Here is a 21,259-nt window from a genome sequence, read left to right as displayed (position 1 = left end):
AGCTCTTAAAGGCAGTTAAGAAAATGAGCAGAGGGACTGGCGCTCAATCTCACAAACACTGGGCAAAGAGAAACCTGAAAGGTTTCTTCAAGCTGAGCAAAAATTTGACCGAAGAGTCCCAATCCTAACAACCAGTAAGGAGGAGAGACCCAGGCAAGAGGAATGGTGATTCCATATCAAAAGTCAGCCGTTTTCTTCATTTTGCTACCAGGCTGCCTTTGACTCAGAAACCACAGCACTAGTTTGTTAACAGGGGCTTATGGCAGCTGGGACATCAGAGCCCAATCCTTGTCTTCCACCACTGAAGTAAAAAGCATTTCACTTATGAATGTATGGCTTGATCAATGTTTAAACAAGTAGCTTTACAGCTGCATTGCTCCCCAGAGAAATAGCTGCCATTAGTGAAACAGAAAACAAGGGGTTCAAAATAATTTTGCATTTGGAGCTTAAACCTCTGCTTTGAATGCAGGTTTATTGGCAAGTTCTTTTTAAGATAATAGCAGACTGCCCTGTACGAAATGAGCATTTTGTGACTGATCACGACCACCATGGCAGCGACAATGACTCCCAAATTTTCAAATGTTCAGATTCAAAAAAAGTTTCTATGTTAAAGGCTGGGATGGCTTCCACAGAAAGGAGAACTTGCAGAAGGGATGAAATGCACAGCAATTTTGCAATCAAGGAAAGACCAGGAGAGAGAAAAAATAAGCAAAAGGCATCAGTGGAAAGCAGCTCATTTGTGAGCAACCCACAGACAAAGAAAGTGCTCTTACCTGTTACTACTTTTGTCTAATTCTCCGTTTGTCTTAAACGTTTCAATTCAGACTATTGCTCTCACCACTGTCATAATTTATGTTCAGCCATAAATTTTCCACAGATTTCGGAAAATTTACTTTTCCCATTAAGCATGGGAATAAAACACATGTGCATGCTTATCTGAACCCCACCCTCAAAACAATCATAAAAGGAATTGTTTTAATTAATACTCTCAAGATCAGACGGATAGTTGCATCCCCAAGGAAGCAAGTACCTGATGAAACAGCTCCATGTCGATTTCTGCTTCGGCTTTCCAGGAGCTTTCATCTGTTTGAAAGCAAGGCAGGAAAGTTATTAACAAACGCACCGGTCAGCTTCCTTGTGCCTGTTGAGGAAGTCACAGAAACCAACAGCTCTCACAGTTGCCAGCCATTTCAATCCACGTGTGATTTTGTTTGCCCAACCCAGGCACATACACCTTGATACCCACCAGATACGTTCTCTTGGAAGATCACTTTGGTTCCTTTCAGAAAATTCTTGCCAATCAAAAATACCTCCTCTTCTCCCTTCACTGAACAACTATGTAGGCTTTTCTTTAGGATCTCTGGCACGCCTGCAGGTTGAGCTACCAAAAGGAAAAGAGGAGTTTTAACTGAAGGCATCCGTATACAATCAGCTATATACCCCAGGGCCTCTAACAGCCTACATGTGGAAAGGACAAATACTGTGAAACAAACACATGCTTAAGCAAAAGTCTGATTCAAAAAAGTATGCCTACTTTTGCTTTTATGGGGAAAGCACAGCACAGCTCCCCTGGGAACTCATGGCCAGAATCTTGCAAAATATGCTTCACAATATTTCTCATATTTAGGCAATATCAAAGTAAAAAGGCACCAGTTTGCTGTTGTATAAATAAAGTGCTGTTGTATAAATAAATTGCATTACTTATTGCCTTACAGAAACATCTGTATGTATTGACTAAATATTTAAAACCTGCTTCACAGAAGTGCCCATATTACTTTGCTTGACCGGCACAAATAACCTTTAAAACTGCTTATCCTATGACAAGTCTCCAAACGACACATTAACCCAGAAATACTGCACTAGCCAAAACCTGCTTGCCCAAAGGAAAAAAACAGCCATACAAAGCAGGATTTAAACCTAGATGTAGATTGCCTCAACCCAGTTTGAATTTTTTACTGAACTGAAATTATTTATCTAAAGCTAGTTGGTAATACTTGATTTGCCCTGACCAGAAACTGCTACGTTTCAATGCCACAATCCCCCAACTAAATCATGTGCTTGGCTGGGAGACTCCCAGGGTACACAAAGTTGTAAGTTACCCTGGCCTCTCCACAAAAGTTTTGCCTAACACAGGCTTAAGAGCACCAGGTAACAGCTCTTCTAACCTCAGCCGAGAAAAAAAGCCCTGTTAGCTGCTGCTTACTGCTCCAAGGCTGGCCTGACCCCATCAACAGCAGAAGAAATTACTTAGGACTACTCCCAGCATGTAATAGACATCAGACAATCTAAAGAATGAAATAGTGCATCTGCATTTGCACATATTCACTGCATTAATACAATGACTTATCTCAATTTTGTCAGGCTGGTTAATCATTCCTGTTGCCATTATCAAAACAGAATGCACTTCTGAGCTGAGGTCCTAAAGCAATACTGAAATTCTGTTTGTCTGTGTTTTATCCTTCATGTCACTAAAATAGATCACTTATGAAGATTCTCTCAAGTTCTATGTTCCATTAAATACTGAAAATAGTTTTTGGTTTCATTTTTGTAAGGTGCAAGCCTCTGCTGAGATGCCAGATAGTTCAACAAGTAAGGGGGCTTTTGGTTCTTAGGGGACCTGCTTCAGAGTTCAACTTTGCCACTTACTGCACAGAATGGGCGAGGATGGTGTCTGCAGAGTTAGAGTGGAGCCATCTTTCCGAGGGATGTTGACACGGAAAACCAGTCTGGCTCGAGTGCTTTTTTTCTTGGAACCAGCAATGCCTATTCGAGCTTCAACGTCTGCATTCCTCAACTTCAGAATTCCAACACAGTCCACCCTAGCAACACAAGATTAATACTTGCATTATGCTGGCCATTTTAATCCTGCCAATATATGGGAAGTAGCAAGCTTTCCAGGCCTCTGAAGCCAAACAGAGATGCAGCTGGGTATGTCACCTCTGCAGGGACAACAGAAGCAACCACCGAATCATCTCGTCCCAATGCCCTGTAGCTGTGGTGCTAAGAAAGCTGGGATGTCCAGAGGATAAAGCATTCAACTTGACTTTGGCAAATACTGTACTCTCTGTTATGGAGACCATCACTGGATATTGTTGGATAATTCATTTTCCCACCAATAAAAAGTGAAAATAGAACACTTGCTTTAGGTGATGATAATACTTCATTGTGTGCAATGGACATACAGCTAAGCAATGGAATCACTGCATTCAAAAGAGGCTAGTTTTTACAGAATTACTGGAATCACCTCACAACCTCAGTTGCTAAATACTTGGAAAACAGTGCAACAACAACAACAACATTTCCTCACAATAATAATTTATTAAATTTATATGCCTCCCAACACTCAGCGACTTTATTTAGGAGGCTCCTAAAATAGTGTACGATCAGATTTATTTGGTAGAAACAAAATGTCATAAGAACTTTAACTTGCCACACAATATGCAATTATTATGGATAAAATTAGATAATGACAAAGTAGCTCATATTGCAATTTGCAATGTATTTCAGCACTTCCGAATATATTTTTTCAGAAACTCAAATAGCAGTCTATTCTCCGCTCCCCATTTTTTTATATATATAATTTTTCTTATTTTATTAAGAATTTTTACATAAGTAAAAAGCAAATGTAAAGAAAAAATATGAAGAAAAAAAATAAAAAGAAGAAAAAGAAGAGTGCAAAAAGCAAAGCAGAATAAGAAAAAGAAAGAAAGAAAGAAAAAAAATGTGATTTCTGATCTTCTTTACAATAGTTATAAACAAACTCATTATTCCTCCTTCCTCTTGGTATTACAAAAATCTTTTCAGCCCCTTATTTAGTCCTTCTTCAACCATCAAAACCATAAATCACCACTTCGCTTCTCATTTTCAACAAAAGGTCCATAAAAGGTTTCCAGTCTTTTATAAAAGTACTTATTGCTTTATCTCTGACCAAACAGGTACGTTTTGCCATTTCTGCCAATTCTGACATCCTTACAATCCATTCCATATGTTAATCGGCTGCTTTTTAAAGTCTGCCGACATTGGCTTTGCTTTACATGGAGCTGTCTTCAGTCCGCCATCTTCCCCAGGAAGACGGGGGGAGGATAGGTGGGGGGAGTTGAAGCACCCCTGTGGTCATAAGCGTGGGCGGGCTGCCAAGTGCCCAGATTTTGATCACATGACCATGGGGGCATTGCAATGGCCGTAACTTCTTCCACGGGTTGTAAGCCCCTTTGTTCAGCACTGCTGTAACTTTGAATGGTTGCTGAACAAATGGTCGTAAGTCGAGGACTACCTGTACTGTAAGATATATTAATCCTGTCTATGCAGATATATTCATAGAGATTTAAACATAGAAGTGCTCATTCCAAAAGATTTAAACATAGAAGTATTTATTCCAAAAGAAGGAAGCAGAAATAGCATTAGTGATTCACTTCAGGATATAGATCTGATTTTATTGGTGGGAAACAAGTAATCTGGACATCCAAATTATGTCAAGTGGCCAAATGCTCATCAATGTACCAACCAATTGCCATTTTGAAATTACTTTGCTTCTCACTCTTGTGAGAATGAACAACTTGTAAACACACTGCAGCATTGGAAAACAAGGAAACGGGCTTTCCCCAAGCAAGTTTTACATTTCCCAAATGAAGGAGAATTTAGGGGCTCAGCTAAAAGCCCATCACCCAAAACCATCTTCCCAGAGAAAACAAAGCACTGACTCAGTATATGATGTCAAACTGGGCCACTACCTCCATTACAAAAAACGCTTTCCCAGAAAAATTAAACTTGTCAGCTCAGCCACAAAACATTTAGGAGGCCAAGGAATGCTGATAAGCTGGGAAAAAATACTGGGAAATGAGAAGGACTCTAGGAAAGCAGAAGAAAGTAACTCCCTAGAAAGAAACTATGTTCATGAAAGATTGCCTCTTTGTTCTTTCAAAGCCCTATCGTTTTTGTAGTCCCGCCCCATTACCTCATAATTACACACTAATGGCCTCACTGACTTCACTAGGCACATGGCATATCCAATGAAATGCCTGGCTCATATCATATGTATATTCTAATTTGCAAAAGTCTATAAAGAGGGACCGTAATTCTACCCTTCTTTAGGCCTGTCTTTGGTCCAGCACTGTTAATTTAAGACAGACAGACAGACAGACATCTTGCCCCCAGAGGTGAGATTGGCCCCCTCACTCCTGGCCTTTTGGAGGGATCTGAAGACCTGGCTCTGCCATCTGGCCTGGGGTAGGGAGGGAAGTCATTAAGTGTGGGGTTAGCTAGCCCCTTAGAGGCCTGGAGTTGCTGCCCTGGACAACCAGCCTCCTGGACTTTTTCCTTCATCTTTTGTAACTGGGTTTATAGGCTTTTAATTGTATATTTATTTATTGTTTTTAATGAGTTGTGAGCTGCCCAGAGTCCCCCATTGGGGGGAGATGGGCGGGAACAAATTAGATAGATAGATAGATAGATAGATAGATAGATAGATAGATAGATAGATAGATAGATAAATAATAAACCAATTTGTTTTTCAATGTTATATGTCCTGACCTCCAGTTCAAATGTACCCTTAAAAAAATTCTACTACACAAGCAACATGCTGGTCATCACCTAGAAAGCCCTTTGTGGCCTAGGATTTGGCTATCTGAAGAACCATCTGTCTCCTGTAGATTGATCAAACAGAGTTGGCATGCTTCAGGTCCTACAGATTAAATAGTGTAATCTGATGGGATGCAGGAAGTGAGCCTTCTTTGTCACAGCATCTGCCCTCTAGAATAGCTTGCCTCCAGAGATCCACATAGTCCCCAGCACAGTCAGGCAGCTTTATTTATATATAAATAAATAAATGATGAGCCCCAACTATGTGCGTGCATGTACACACTTCATCTATTTGCAATATGCACAGTGGGGGGGGGGAGGTGTTATACATCTCACCATATGAAGAAGATGGACCTGGGGGTCATTATTTCAAATGCTGCAAAAACTGCTATTTGAAGCCACCATAAAGGTAGAATTCAGTAATACTTTGACTGTCTGCCTTGAGTCATTAGGATAAACTGCTATATTGAAATAAATAAATACCACAAAATTTGCAAGGAATAGGTCTTTATTCTTTAGAGAATAAAGTTCAAAACTCCCCAACTGAGAAAATAATTAGGCATAGGCTCCTTCCTAGTCTAACAGTACACCCAATCACAAGACCCCAACAATTTTGAAGTTAAAAGATGTAAATGTGTTTTGGGGGGGCAGAGTTAAATCCAGATTAATGGCTCCAACAGATACAATTTGCTGAGCCCCCCAGCATCCACAACTTCCAAACACCCACTTGTAATGCTCTAGGTGACAGCCACTATGAGTAGGAATGTGCAGCTTGCTGAAAGACTTGATCATTCAGGGCTTTAAAAGAGGGGCTATTTTCAGAGCCAGAGCTAAGCTTGCCTATCACATGTTCAGAGAGGCCCTGAGTTAAGGGCCTGGGTGGCAACAGGAGAGACAGATCTCTACTCTGAAGTTCAAAACTGGATTCCCAGCAACTTCCAAAAGAGGTCATGCTCTCTGGGAAGGCATTTTTTTTGTTAAGAGCAGTCAGAATACAAATAGATTGCCCAAAGTGTGTGTGTGTGTGTAGTAATCAGAAGAGTGTCCACTTTTGCTGATAAAGAAATGGAAAGCTGGTAATCATAACCAGAACACCAAGGAAGACATCTCAAGTTGATGACAAGAGACCACATAAGTTTTCCTTCTGAATCACATGGCAGCCTGTGAGGGGACAGAACTCCTCCCAAAGAACCCCCATACTTCACTTTATTACAAATAAATGTAGTTTTAGCCAGAACTGAGTCTAACGCCATCAAGAGTCATGCTGTTTGTATTGGGTGGCCTTATAAATCTTACAAACGAACAAATAAATAAGGTTATGTTAAGCTATGATATAGTGAGACGTGAAGAAGCTTGGCTCCTATTAGACATAGCGCTAGGATATGGTAATATGGCTCTCACAGAAGCCTCTGCTATGGAACAACATATAAGAAATAATCCCAATGTCCAGATTTACTCGTCTGCTTGAATTAAGAAACTATTAACAGTAAAACTGAGTTCCCAAAGAAAAGGCAGGATATAAGTCTAACAAAATAAACAAATGCATCAATAAAAAAGGGACTTACGCCAGGGTCATGCTGTTACTTGGATCCAGACCCACTTCAATGACAGTCGTCCCCTCTATGTCCACCTCTTTGCAGGGTGTGGTATTTCGCCCTGTAACTCTGCAAGCCTGATAGAATCCATGAGGCTTCACCCGGCCAGAGTCATTACCCACGAATATCTGTAATGTCACAGGATCGTTGTGACCTTCCAGCTAGAATCACAAACCAAGAGTCAATGAACTACAAGAAGCACAACTTATTTGCCAAAAATACAGCACAACAGTTTTTTGAACACTGAACACCAGCTGGGGTTAACGGTCTTCCTCTACGGAGCAAAACAGATGAATTATTTGGATTCTAAACAAGTATTGGTACTTTTAGTTCTATTCCATCAAGCCCTCAAGTAGATTTTATTGTATTTATATTTTGATCATATATAAAAGTTCTTTCTGAAAAAAGAAGCATTTTCAAAAGTCTGTTTTGGACAGGACTGACTTTTTATATGTTATACACTCTTGCAGAGAAATGCTTATGATGGTCAGAAACCACTCAAGAATTTAATACCGTTCTTTAGAAACTGTGCATATATCCTGGCGATATAAACATTAGCGTGCAATTAAATGAAACACTTCTTCATTTTTCAGAGAAAAAACTGCTAGGCAACCAACGTATGGGTCTACTTTCCAATCAATTCCTCCAGAGGTCCACTGCATTTTCTGCTCTGTTATTTGTGCAAGGTCAACAAATATCTGGGACCAATTAGGCCCCACAAAACAGAGGACATCACATTTTTTTCCCCAACTCTATTTGTAACATTTTCTAGGAGCGTTAAAGGGCTGCTAAAGTGAAAAATCAGTGACAGTAACCCTCCTTCATCCAGGACAGGCCTCACAGATGGTGCTCTGTGCATTCATTCAAACCTGAAGAGCCACGCATAGCCCTGCTCTATATTTACACATCCTCCATCCAGCGAGAAAGGGTTCCCTGTGTTGAACTAAGAAACATCCAGTTCTTTGCTTGGAGCAACAAAATAACCACAAACCTGAGAAACGGGGAACTGTGTGGATAAGTTCGAGTAATAAAATCAATACTAAGAAATCTGACCACACCGCTATAGGGGAATCCAATAAGAACAGCGGGAGGGATTCGGCAGGGCAGCCCACTCATTCTCGCCCCCGCACTCCCCTCCTGGCATACCTTCACAGTGGGGAATCCCTGCTGGGTTCGGTCTTTCACTGAGCCTCGGCTGCCCTCGGTGAGGTAGCGAGCTCTGTGCTGAGTCTCTGGCTGGACCAGGATCTTCAGCTCTTTGCCTTCACTTTTGCTCAGGTACTGACCACATAACATAGGGCTCTTCTTCCCTCCAGTTGCTTTGGGGGCTTCCGAGGTTCTGAGATGTTAAAGCAGATTAGCAAACGAGTTACCAAAGGCTTTCCTTCAAAACAAGCAAAGCGGCCAGGGAAATGAGGAGACACAGAGATACACCCATTTCTCTACCTCCCGATTACAAAAATTGTGTCATTTAATTATAACAACATAGCCAGAAACCTAAATGCCTTTAAATTTCTTTTACTAGTAAATAGAGGAAAAAATATATAATTATTAGTTTAAACAAACTGCCTAAATCCACCAGCTTGCATGAAAGGACAGCCTTCCTGGAACAGTTTACCTGGCACATCTTCACAAATGTGACCTTCTTAAAACAAATATTTACCACTTCTTGTTAGAAGGCTTCCTAGACCCTACTGCTATATACTTCACGTCAGGTTTCAGCTCTACTGCTTAAATAACTTTTCAAACAGATGTTGTTAGGCTGTAATATAATTAATTTATTTGAGCATATTAAAACAACTGTATTGACTGTGACACAGCTATCTAGGCTGTGGACATTTAGGCTACATCCTATATAAAATGGCTGCTGGGCATCATGAATTTTTTTATATATCAGGTCAACCCATTAGCATGTGGCACTTTCCATGCATTCCAGGCTGAAAAAAAAACCATGATGCAGTTCTCCAAAGCTGCTTGAAGACTGATCAAATACATATTTTTCTACTGGCAATACAAAAAAAGACTTTGCAGAAGTAAATGAGCCAAAATAGCAACTAGTTGCTATTGTTAACACCATGTAGCATTCAAAGTGAAATGCTGCATTTCCATGCTACGTGGAACGAAGCTTCAGTCCTGAGTTTGCAGGAGTTCAAGTCTGCAGAGGCAATATGGCAATGGACCAGAATGGTTTATTTGTTTTAGAGCCTCTGCCTCGTCTGCTTAGGGGAAGAAATAAATGCGACACAATCCAGCTAAAGCTACACCAGATGGTGAGTTCCATAGGTAAAACCTGTTTGAAGAAACCCTAGAGGAACCCACGGCACCTAGAGAATAACTATTTGACCTGATTTTGGATGTCACAAACAGGTCCAACCCGTATTTCCCTAACCACTAGGACTGTAAAGATGACAGAAAATCTTCTCTCAACTAGGTTTCTGGTCCAGGTATGCCAGTCACCTGAGTGCAGAAGAGTTTATCACGACACTTCTAGCCTCAATATCAAACACTGGTACAGTAATTGTTAGCCTACAAGTGGGCCGCAGAGTGTGCAGGACCCTCCCAGCTCAAGTGGACGACAGCAGGGAGTTTGTTCTTTTATATCATTGTGGCCCCTGTCTCTTTTTTCATATTCCTAAGCATCCTACCAGCCATGAAAATCTAATCTAGCTTTTTTTGCAGCAGGATTGCGCAAAGTTTCATCAATCAGAGTAGGATCCCTGCATCTCATCTCGAAATAGCCTGGAAATCTCTGAGTTTTGTCATTCCTTTCTGCAGGTATCCAAAACACAAGAAATTGGTGTTTCTGCTCCAGAGACATCCTCTACTGAGTAAGATATGTTACAAAACATATGTGCACTGTGTTACTGTTAAACTTCCTAGCTAGTCTTTCATGAACAATATGTGTAATTATGAAGTAAATTATGTTTCAGGACTCAACTTCTAGCCTTCAAACACAGCATGCAATATTGCTATACCCAAAATTCTGCCTTTTGTTTGTGCACTTATGAACAAAACTCATGTCGTCTCCGATAAGAACTCTCAACGTAAGGTACATTCAATGTTAACGACAAGCTATACAGTAGCAATTGCACAGGATTCTAATTTCTAAATGAGGCTGAGTCAATAACAGCATCCTGAGACGAGAATATATGCAAATATATAAGGGCAGGCTACATGCCTATAGGATACAGGTACCAAATTTTCCATTGGCTTTTACTGCTTTAGAGGCAGGAAACAAATAAAATCCTGCCATCCTTCTTTAGAGAAAGTAACTATACATTATTCAAAATTTGATCTACGGAAGGCCTTGTTGTACAAACAGCCACTCTGCTATAGACTCCATTCTCTTCAGGGACTCGTCATCTTAAGTAGAAACATATACTCTGATACGTAGCAGAAGCCCAAGTGCATTAAAGGAGTCTTCTTTGGAGCTCAGCATCAGGGCTCCAGCAGCCAAAGTAGGACACGTGCTTTGTACTACAGTATTGCATCTTTTTTGCCTTCTATGATAGTTACATCGATAAGCTATTCATGATTATGAATAGCTGATCATCTCCATCTCTGCAATCAGTAAAGAATCAGCACACCCATTAGGTTTTATTTACCCTCATGTGCACCACAACCAACTTGATACCCAGGTTCAATCTGTTGCTTGACCACAAAGCTCACTAGGTAATCTTGAAAAAAGCACTGATTCCTAACTCCCCTAGTCAAGGGGCTCCTGAAAAATTCTAGGGCTGTGCATCAGTGTGCAATCCTGGGAAAAGGCACATTTAAAGTGATTAGTTAATGCCCAATCACCTTTCCCCTTTCAAATATGGAAGTGCTGCACAGTTTGACACAATAAAAACCAGCCTCCAAATCTCTGTGATAGGAAGGCATTCTGTTTTTTTAATTAAACCCAGTATTATATTCTAATAGTCATTTAGCAGCTCAAGTGCATTCAGTTCTGGAAAAAAATTACAACACTGACTCTTTGTATTTACTCTACGAAGGTATTCAACAGCATTAATTCAATGGGCTTATTTCTAAGTTGACATTCATAGGACTGCACTATTAGTTTTCAGAAACTGAACTTACTTCTTGAAGAACTCATCACTTCTAATACCCTCTTTTAATATGCTCTGAATAAGAGTTTTGATAATGTCGATATCTGCAGAATCAGCAGTTTTCACTTTAATTTTGTCCTTGTAAGGCTTTTATAAATTTTGTGTGGGGAGAACAGGTAATATAAGACTATGGGTCATGTTGTATAATAAGGCCTGTCCAATCATATCCTGGAAAGTTGTTTAGCAGCAAAGCTCATTCTGGAGAGCTTCTTATGATCTACCTCTTCCAGGTGATATTTTAAGTATGGAACTGGAACAACAGAGAAGACAAAGAAAGATGGCTTTTTGTTTACATGGTAAATCCTTCTTCCCCATAGTTCAATTTTCACTAACTCGAGGATAATATAAATAGGTATCAAAATAAGCCAGACTCTTCTATGAGAAACAAGAACAGACCTACAAATAAGTGGGCAAGAAAGTCAAAGATTTCACTGCATGAGTAGCAAATACTTTGTGACCACATTCACATGCAGTAAGCCAGAGTTGTAAGGAATTCTGGCTTACCAGGAACGGTGTACCACACCACTGCCCACCTGCTCCTGCCACCACAGGCACAGGTAATAAGCCACCCCACCTGTGGCTTGCCTGTTGTTACATGCAAACCTGGGCTTGTCCATCTTGTTACAATTCAGAGCTAAAAGCCATGATTTGACCTTAGCATCTAACACTGGCTTGCAAAGAACTGAACAAGCAAGATTTCTGGATCACACAAAGTAATAAATTATAATCAGAACTATCCAAGTTTATTGGCCAACATGAGGCACCAAACAAAGCCATGTGCTGCTTGTTCCCAGGAAAACTAGAATTCTTTACAAGTGTAGCTTATGTTTTTAGGCAATGCAGTACATTGCAGCAGGATGGAGGGTCGCCGATTTCTCAGGCAAATGCAGCCTCATATTGCCCCATGGGCAATCCTGAGGATTTTGGGATCCTCTGGATACCAAAGGAACGTGGGGACTGCCATTGGGTAGAAAATCAGCAACTTCCCTCCTATAATACATACATGTATTTTCCACTCATGAAGTGGGATTTTTGGATGCAAACCAGAGTTTCTAAACTGAAATGCAATTAAACAAGCAGTGTGAAGTGGAAGAGATGAGAAACCACCACCCAAGCATGGCTGCAGGCAACATACACACATACACGTACACACAACCGAGAAGCACAGAGCAAAACAGGATTAGAGATTTATTTCTGAAAGATCAAATACAGAACTGAGATGACACAAACACAAATTTGTTTCATCATCTTAACATTTTAGAAAGAATATAAAAGGTCAAAATCAACTGCCTTTAATTGATGCAGAGTGTGAAACAGAAGTAGGCGAAGTGTGGACTTAAATCCCCACAAATATCTCTGTTGAGGAAGATATGCAGGAGCTGATCCCAACTTTAGGGACTATATTTTTAACCTGTTTCTTACTGAAAAACTTCCTATACACTAATCATGTTCCACAGGGAAAAGCTGACAACTGTTCCTGTTCAATGGTTCAATGCTAAAATGGCCAAAAACATTTAGCATAAGAATGCATCAAATGTGATTCAAAGTATCAGTCCTCCCATCCTTCTCAGTGAAAATATGAGCTGAACTCTAGGGAAAAATCAAGTTATATGTTTAGTTTGTTTGTTTGTTTGTTTGCTTTAACATATGTTGATAGAACGTAAAGGCAGATACCAACCCATTTCCTGCTTTCAAGTTGCTTTTGCTGTCCGTGCTGAGTTGAGAAATGACATAATGAGGCGCTTTGGCACTGTCAGCATCAAAGATATCCATGGTCGATTCTTCACAATCTCGTGGTTTGATCCCCGGCCTCTGCTTTGGATTTCGCTTACGAGATTTACGTGGCACCTCAGTGTTATCATTGTAGGAACTGGTGCTCATGTTACTGAAGTTAGAGGGGGAATCTTCCATCCACATACTGCAGCTTTGCTCGGATTCCAATCCGCACCCCTCATCCTGGCAGGACATCCGGCTGTTGTCCAGCAAATCCTCTGGTGGTGGCGAGATGTACAGGACTGTGTGTCTCTTCGGTGTGGACTGTGGCTGCTGCTGGACTGTGTTATTGGTTAACTGCTTGTCACTTACCCCACGGTTACTTACCCCCATGGCTGAGGAGCAGCCCTCCACTTGCATAGCTTTGCTGTCAGTGACTGAGGTAGAGTAAATGGTGGGGCTGGAAGAGGTGGTAAAGGAGCTGCAAGCACCGCCCACGGAGGAAGAGGGAGCTGAAGAAGCATCTGCGGTGTACAATTCAGAAGTCAGTACAGGGTCCCTGATCCCAACTGTGCTGGCTATAGCAGTCCCTTTGAAATAGCATGATTTGGTGAACTGATTCTTCCCCCAAATGAACATTTTAGAATTTGGCTTGTTTTGGAATTTAAGCACTTCAAATAATATAAGGCTTAAGCAACACAGATGTACTCAGAAAACATATCCAAATAGTATTTTTATTTTTGTGCGTAGTAGCAATCAGACTTTTTAGAAAATTGTAAGTCACAAAATGGTTGCAAGCAAACAAAGGTGCTTTCATTGCCTCATCTGGACTCTGAGTTTAAGGCGTTTTATCTAAAATGACAGAAACCCCCAGGAATGTGCATTTTAGGCCACATTTGTTGCCAATTGATCAGCATCTGAAATGTTTAAAAACCTGGGACTGTGCTTAGCCACAAAGTATTAAAATAAGTTTCTAACCTATGAAGCAGAGAACTACAGGTCATTTTTAATGCAGACACTCCCTGCTTCAGAGGCAAATCCTGGAATAAAAATATGAGAAAATAAATGAGAAGAGAGCTGCTGATTATTCCAGATATCAATTATCAAATGAGAAATGAAATATAAAATAACTGAACGGCGACAAATGGAACTGGTACCAACTGTCATTTATGAATGTTCCAAAAAAGGAATCAGCTAAGGTTTTAACTCAGAGGGTGCCCAAGCACTGAAAAGTAAGAAGGTAGAAGAGGCAGGAACAGCTCTCTCAGGCAAAAGAGCCAACGCTCTTAGCAGGGCGGGCGGCAGGCAGAGCTCCCTGCGGCAGCAAAAAGAAGCTACGCACTCTTCTAGCAGGCGCACCAGGCTAAGATTGAGCAGCCTGAGGAATGGCGTCTCTTTAACGCAGAAGAGGCAAGACAAGTTCATACATATAAAAGGACTGATTGTTCACTAACCTTACATGTCTCAAAAGCTTCTCTGATACCAAGTTAACTGCTCAAGAGTTAGGTTGGCTCTGGAAGACAACTCTAGAACTCTGTGAAATCAAGAACCAAAATCGAGCTTGACTTGGGACATGAACTTGTCCCACAATGGTCAGTTAAACTACAAAAGTGTTGAATTGAGAGCAATGTCTTCTTTAGAGGGGAAACAAGCTGGGCAATATTTTTGTTAGGTGCAAAAAATATTTTTTATGAGCCACTGGCCTAAAATGGAGTTATATTGAGCTTTTTAGTCTGATGATTTAAAACTATTACAATCTTTTTTTTAAAAAAAATCATTCAGAAGATAAATAAATGATTACCGTAGCTATTTATCTTTGTGGTCACTTTGGGCTAAGTGAAAATATTAGTGTATCAAATCATCAAAAATTCAAGAAATACAGATTAAGGGTGAATCATATCAATCTTCTACTTCAGCTTTAATTCAGAGGAAACTTTATCTGCCAGGTGTTCCCTCAGGGTTCCTCATTCCATTGCCAGAAAATTGCTGAAATAATCTAGAGCACTGATTGATACCAGTTCCATTTTCCAGCTTGTGCCTCAACAAATGCAGTGGTTGAAATTGGTAAATTCAGTCATTCAGAACTGCATTTTAATTGTAAAAAAAAAAAAAAAAAGTAAAATCCTTTTTATATCATGCATTAATGCAGTGCTTTCCTTAGAAAATTTTAAAATTTGTTTTAGTGACTATAATTGCTGATTTGCAGCCACTTTTGAGTTAGAGTAAGTTGGCATTTCTAAAGTGATCTTTGTTAAAACAGAATAAACATATATTTTAAATGTTCACTCACTCAGCTACACGGCTTGCTTAGATTAGATATTCTGCATGAATTACAAAATACACGCAGAAAGAATGTTGCAAACTTGCACTGGCATAGATGTATTTTCTACAGGTAGGAAAACCCATGCAAAATGTGACGTTCTCTGCATTTCTATGCAAGAGGAAGATAATCACAAGAGCAACAGGCAAGTAGGAAGACTAACTCGTCTGTCCAAAGACTGACTTGGGTGTCTTGGACCCGTCTGTTGGCTTAGCGTTCATTTTTATCTGCAGGTTAAGTGAGATAAAGATTGTCACCTCTGGAAAAGAAGGACCCATTTGCCTAGCTAAAATGGAATTAGCACCATCACCTCAATCCACGCTGGCATTATTATGCCAAATTAATCCCCTATCAAGGGAATTCACATAAAATAAAAATCTTTCCAAGAAACATAATGATCGTTAGATTTTATTATACAATAATATTAGCACAAAGTAAGAAGCACATGTTACAAATAAATAGTAACTCCTCCAAAATATTATTTTACATAAAATTTGAAAAGATGATTTTGCTTACACACAAAGGAAATCAAGAGATCCATCTTTGCTTTTGCAAAATCGTGTTAGTCTTTGTGCCTCAGGTTGCAATTAGGGTAAATCAGGGCAAATGAAACAGCTGCTTGATTGACTTTGTGTGATGAACTATGCCAAGATATAAATCAGAGGCTTTTAAAGCTTAAAAAAATGAGCAAGTTTAGTTACTTCAATTAAGCACAGTTATTATAATAATATATAGGGATTAAGCAGAGCAGAGCATAATCTAGGGCTGATATCCTACTGCTATCTTTGAAGTTTGCAATGAAGTTTGCAATTTTTAGGGACTGAATACCCCTCAGCAAAGGATGAATGCTCACTTTTTACATAGCAGAAATACAGAATGTTGTGTGAATTAAGGTTTAATATGCAATAGCAAACCCTTGATTGATCAATCGATGCTGAAGCCGCTTCAAAAACAAATTAATCCCAAATCAGGATAGTCAAAATGTCTCTTTGAACCTGCCATTCATGAAGAATTATGTCCAAGCATTGGCTTAATCTGGGAACATGGTCATCAGACATCTCACTTCACACTGTTAAAATACAGACATATGCAGGGAACTCCAATGTTTCGAGTTATTTCTAGGACAGAAGTTACTCTCCAGGACCAAAACTGCATGGTTAATAAAGCTGACGCTGGAGTGGACTGGCTAATTTTACTGCATTTTATGAAATGCAGGATTACATATCAGCAAAGCTAAATGCCATCATAACTCTATTTTAGAATTATAATCATGTGCCAAATATTCTTATGAGTCTCTTCAGTGCCATGGCAATAAAATGGTTAATTGTTTATAGTTAACTCCTCCAACTATCATACGGAAAGATCTTTGGGCTCCCATACAATCCATTCTGCAATTGAAACAAACCATGTAGTTTAAAAAGGCACCGTAAACTTCTACAATCTAAGTAGCGTTGTTCAAATTATTAATCTGCCTCTAGGCGAGGAGAATGCCAAGCAAGACAGCACGGTACAAAACAAAAAGAACCATCCCTGTTCTGTGCTTCCCAACAGTACTGACCTTTGTTCTCACATACACTCATTGCCTTCCAGCCACTAAGAGTTTACAATCTGAATGCCGGTGCACAGTATTTTTATGGCAGCGAGGCTGAGATCACAGAGTTCCGCCTTTCGGTTGGACAAGAACCAGGAGCAGAGAAGCTGGCCTAATTAAATATGCAACTGCTGCTCAAGTTACTAGATAAAGTTTGAATAGCCTTCTTCCCTCTTGGAAGACTTACATCTATAAAATCTTCTGCCTTTCGTGGGCTTTTTGCTAGGCACAAAGAGATTTGCTACCTTTAGGCAAAGCTTAAAGCATTTGTTTATTGCATCAGCATTTCATTCTCTGAGAGAGTTCAGGGCACCGAGTCAGGGAGGCCTTCAGAGGCCCAAGATTTTTCAAGATGCTAAGCACAGGCCTAGCAATAAGAAAGTAACTGCATTTTCCCAAAGTATGAAACAGGAGATGGTAAGGCCCAATGCCTCGGGCGTCCTTCTGACTTCTGGCCATCTCCATGTAAACCACTCTGTGCGCAAGCAGCCAATGAATGAAGCACAGCGCGCATTGGCCACATACTCTTTGCTGTTCAGGAGACAGAAGAGAAGAAGTGAGCATCCCCTAAAACGGCGGTTAGGGCAGATTCATCCCAAAGGCAATCCCCTATACAAGTAACATGCAGCCATCTTGATTTATTTCTTTTTGATGGCTACAATCCTTCCCAAATTACTAGGTGAGTTGGCTTTCCAGAGTCAGTGAACAAAAAGTTAGGAGTTCTGAAGTAAAGACAGAGGGATACTGGGCCCTGTGTTGTTAAAGTAATAAACAAAGTGGCTGCAAACCTGCTTCAATACCTTAATGCCAACTTTGGCTTACTAATTTTCTCCAGCTTCATTTACTGATATAAAGTCAAAAACTTTATAAGAGGTTAACTTAAGACAATCCACTATTTATAAAACAAAACAAAAAGGAAAGGAGAGAGACTTATGAAGAAGTCTGAAACGAGACCGACCTATACCCTGGGTGAGATTGGATGGGTTAAGGGTCTCTGGTACTATTTGTCTTCACTATTGATAGCACACAACCCACCACACGATGCCTGTCTCTGAATGGCGAAGCTAGAATGCAAGTTAAGTGTATTAATAGAGAAAACAACTAGCATCCCAGCAATATCAAAAAGCAACCCCATTTACTTTAAACATTCACGGCAGATTCAAAATAGATTGGTCACTTATATTACAGCCCAAATAGTTTAAAATTTCCCATTATATTCACATGCCAAAACAGTATTTAAAAAATCAAACCAGAATCCAATCTGCTTTGACATACAGAATAACTTAATATTTGTACTGACAGATGCACAAGTTGTTATTTCTTACCTGCAGTCTTAACTGGATGTTCATGTTCATCAATTCAGACTAGGAAGTCTGACAATCAAAAATGGTAATTAGATGCAGTCAACCAGCAGACTAGTATTCAGGACCCTCGCTCACATCCCTGCTTGGCCTACTTCCCTCTTGATGGGGCACTGCCATTATGCCTTGCTGAGGAGATGCAAACAGCTGTTCCTCAGGCCACGCCTTCCAAAGTGCTATTCCTAGTGCAATTCATTTTACATCAGGGACAGAAACCCTGCAGCCACCATTTTCTGAGGTTTGTAAAGGCAACTATATCCTTAGCATGCTTAGGGTAAGCCTTACCAAAACACTGCAACTATTACTCAGTCCAATACAGCCTGATAGCTAACGAATCTCTCCAAATAACAGCTCCTATACCGACAAAAATGTTTAATTCAGGAGCTCAGGGAAATCAGGGAAATCATACCTGATGAGAGAAAAACCCTAACCTTGATTCAGACAACTGATCATTGACCTTTCCTAAACTTCTCTGGGAGGACACCTGCATGTCATTATGAGCCGTGGGCAGCTGATTTTGTCAGTGTACATTTGAGAGAATAAGCTACCAGTCAGTTCTTACATCTCTGTCCATCATCAGCTGTTGTTTCCAACACAAACTAAATCACTCCTTAGAGGAACTTGTGCTTAATCCTCTTCTCTTTCAAACCATACTTAAGAATGTTGCCAATTTTGGAAGCACCATTAGAATGCAAAGCTTCGCTAGTCTCATCTGGGGTATAATTTGGCTTCAATGGAAAGAATAAATTTCAGCCTAGTTATTTACTTATTATTAAATTTGTACACAGCCCAATTCCCAGCAACTTCGGGCAGATGGAGATAAACAGATAATGTAATATGCTTTGTTTTATAAGTAATTTTTTAAACACTGAACATTAAAAAAAATGCAGTTATACTTGCATACTTCTTGTCAGAGACGTGCCAATCGGGCCTATGCCAAGAAGAAGCAGAATACTTCTTGTTGGATCCTGGCTTAGGCTTGTTTAGTGTTTACTAAAATCCATGGGACCGAAGGAAACAATGATCAACTTGACATTCTGATTTCAATGGCTCTACTCTGACTATCTGAGCTCGAAGATAAGCAAAGTTAGGCCTGGTTAATATTTGGATGTGGGATGCCCAGGAAATACTAGAGTTGTAAGCTACATTGAGAAGTTAAAAAAATCCAAGATGGCGGCAATCACTTGCGTATTCATGTCAAGAAAACTATTTGGATCTGTCCATGAAATCATCCTGAGTGAAAATTAACTCAAAGGGATCTACATTTTAATATACAGCACTAAAAAGCCAGTTTTTGTGGTACTGCTATTCCTTTTACAATTTTAGAGGAGGCTATTAGGGAGCCCATCCCACATCTCCAAGCCTCAGTTATGGCTCTTCCCTTTCTTTAAGGAATACCCCAGTCATCTATTGGTCATCTATTTATGGACTCAAGAATGAGTTTTTTTCAGGTTATCCAAGGATTATTATATTTTATGCTTCTTTTATAGATTTTGATTAGCTGGTACAGATTTATTTAGGTTCATTATTTAACTTTTATACATACTAGAAGCTGAACTGGTACACCAGTTCTTCGTACATTTCCAACAAGCTGGGCTCCAGAGCAGGCAGGCAAGAACAAAACCCTACCATCTTTTAAAATGTTCCTTTTGGTTGGTGTGTGGGAACCACTTGTGCTCACACACTGGCAAAAGGAAAAGAGAAGAACTGGGTTAGGGCAGTAGTGGCAGTCATCAGATGATATCCAAGCATTTCCTTGTGCCTTTTAAGCATAAATGAACAAGGGTTATTTCTCTCCTCCTTTAGTTTCTCAGAGATGGAGAGTAGGGATCATTCTCTAGTTTCGCACTGGTCCCAGTTAGTTACACAATATTGTGTAGTGCATCCAATATCAATGTATATTTCTTTATTGTTATCGATGGCTCTCTGGCTTTGAGACAGAGCCATCTCTTTCCAGCTTAACATATAAAGACAACTGTCAATTAATAGTTGATCATTTATAAAGGAACCACCTTACATCTGGAATGATGAACACGAAAACACCTCTTATGCTAAAATAATCAAATGTGCTCTTGACAGATTAATTACCATGTCTCAGTTTTAAACTGGATAAGATGGATTTGCAAATTAAAAATCAATCAACAATAGAAGAACTAGCAGTCTGTTCTTGCAGGCCCTCATGCCTGAGCTCAGCCAATCCTGTTCCTCCAGAAATCTGAAGTTTACTGCTGCAGATCTTTATGTAACCTGTTTATGAGTCCCAGAACCTCAGATCAAAGCAATGAAAGAGAGACCTGGGGCAATCTGATTTGCAGCCAGATACTGTGTCACCTTGTGTCTAAGGAAGCAGAGAACAAATTAAGTCAAGTCTTAAATAAGGAAAATAGTTTTCATCAGTCCTCAATCTGTCAATGGCACCAATAAGGCCAACTGATTCAGGACGGGGGACTCTGTATGTAACCAAAATACAGAAGCTCTTAGTTGTTATTTAGGTTCTTTTCAGCGAATTTTGATAAGGGGTTAGCTAAAGTGACAAATATGAATTCCTGCTATTACTATTTAAAACTCTAATATCTGAATAAATAGCAGCTACAACAGGTAAGGGACTGCAATTTGTTTTTCTTTCAGAACATGCAGAGCCTTCCAAATGGCCTGATCTACAGTTTCAACTGGTATTTCAGTTTATATCACATCCGAAATGGGCTATGGGCTATCTAAACACCATATTCCAAATGGCAGAAGGATAAGGAAGGGATGCCTCATCCACCATCAATCCTTAAAGTGGCAAGTATGAACTTTAAAGAGTATTTCCAGAATTCTGCATATGTCCCCTCTTGGATACAGGGCCTGTTTCCCTGGCAGCCTTCTTCTCTTTATCGGTATTCAAATGTCAGTTGAATGCTTAGAGATATGCTTCATTGGTCCTGCTCCTACCACACACAAGACAGAGTTTATTCTAAGTCTTTTAAATGATTGAAGCTGGGAGAATTACA

The 21,259-nt window shown here is 39.9% G+C and overlaps 1 protein-coding gene across 6 annotated transcripts in view; it reads right to left on the bottom strand.

Annotated features, from left to right (window-relative positions):
• NFAT5 (nuclear factor of activated T cells 5) overlaps nucleotides 1-21,259 on the bottom strand; it is a 50,144-nt gene that overhangs the window by 10,268 nt on the left and 18,617 nt on the right. For 4 of the 6 annotated variants that reach the window (XM_088136304.1, XM_088136302.1, XM_088136303.1 and 1 more), the window contains exons 3-8: nucleotides 12,960-13,518; nucleotides 8,319-8,511; nucleotides 7,143-7,333; nucleotides 2,647-2,819; nucleotides 1,247-1,381; nucleotides 1,031-1,083 (exon numbers count right to left, since the gene is read on the bottom strand). In XM_088136304.1, the coding sequence (XP_087992430.1) occupies nucleotides 1,031-1,083; nucleotides 1,247-1,381; nucleotides 2,647-2,819; nucleotides 7,143-7,333; nucleotides 8,319-8,511; nucleotides 12,960-13,518 (1,304 nt within the window). Of the gene's footprint in view, nucleotides 1-1,030; nucleotides 1,084-1,246; nucleotides 1,382-2,646; nucleotides 2,820-7,142; nucleotides 7,334-8,318; nucleotides 8,512-12,959; nucleotides 13,519-13,972; nucleotides 14,035-21,259 lie in introns of all 6 variants that reach the window. The other 2 variants (XM_025173498.2, XM_088136306.1) reach the window with 2 other exon arrangements.

This window comes from Python bivittatus, unplaced genomic scaffold (assembly GCF_059951505.1).
Source record: "Python bivittatus isolate LINGU-HERP-01145 unplaced genomic scaffold, Pbiv_v1 ctg000190_np1212, whole genome shotgun sequence".
Taxonomy (NCBI): Eukaryota; Metazoa; Chordata; class Lepidosauria; order Squamata; family Pythonidae; genus Python; species Python bivittatus.
The sequence above is the reverse complement of the archived record's forward strand: the minus strand, read 5'-3'. Positions and strand labels throughout refer to the sequence as shown.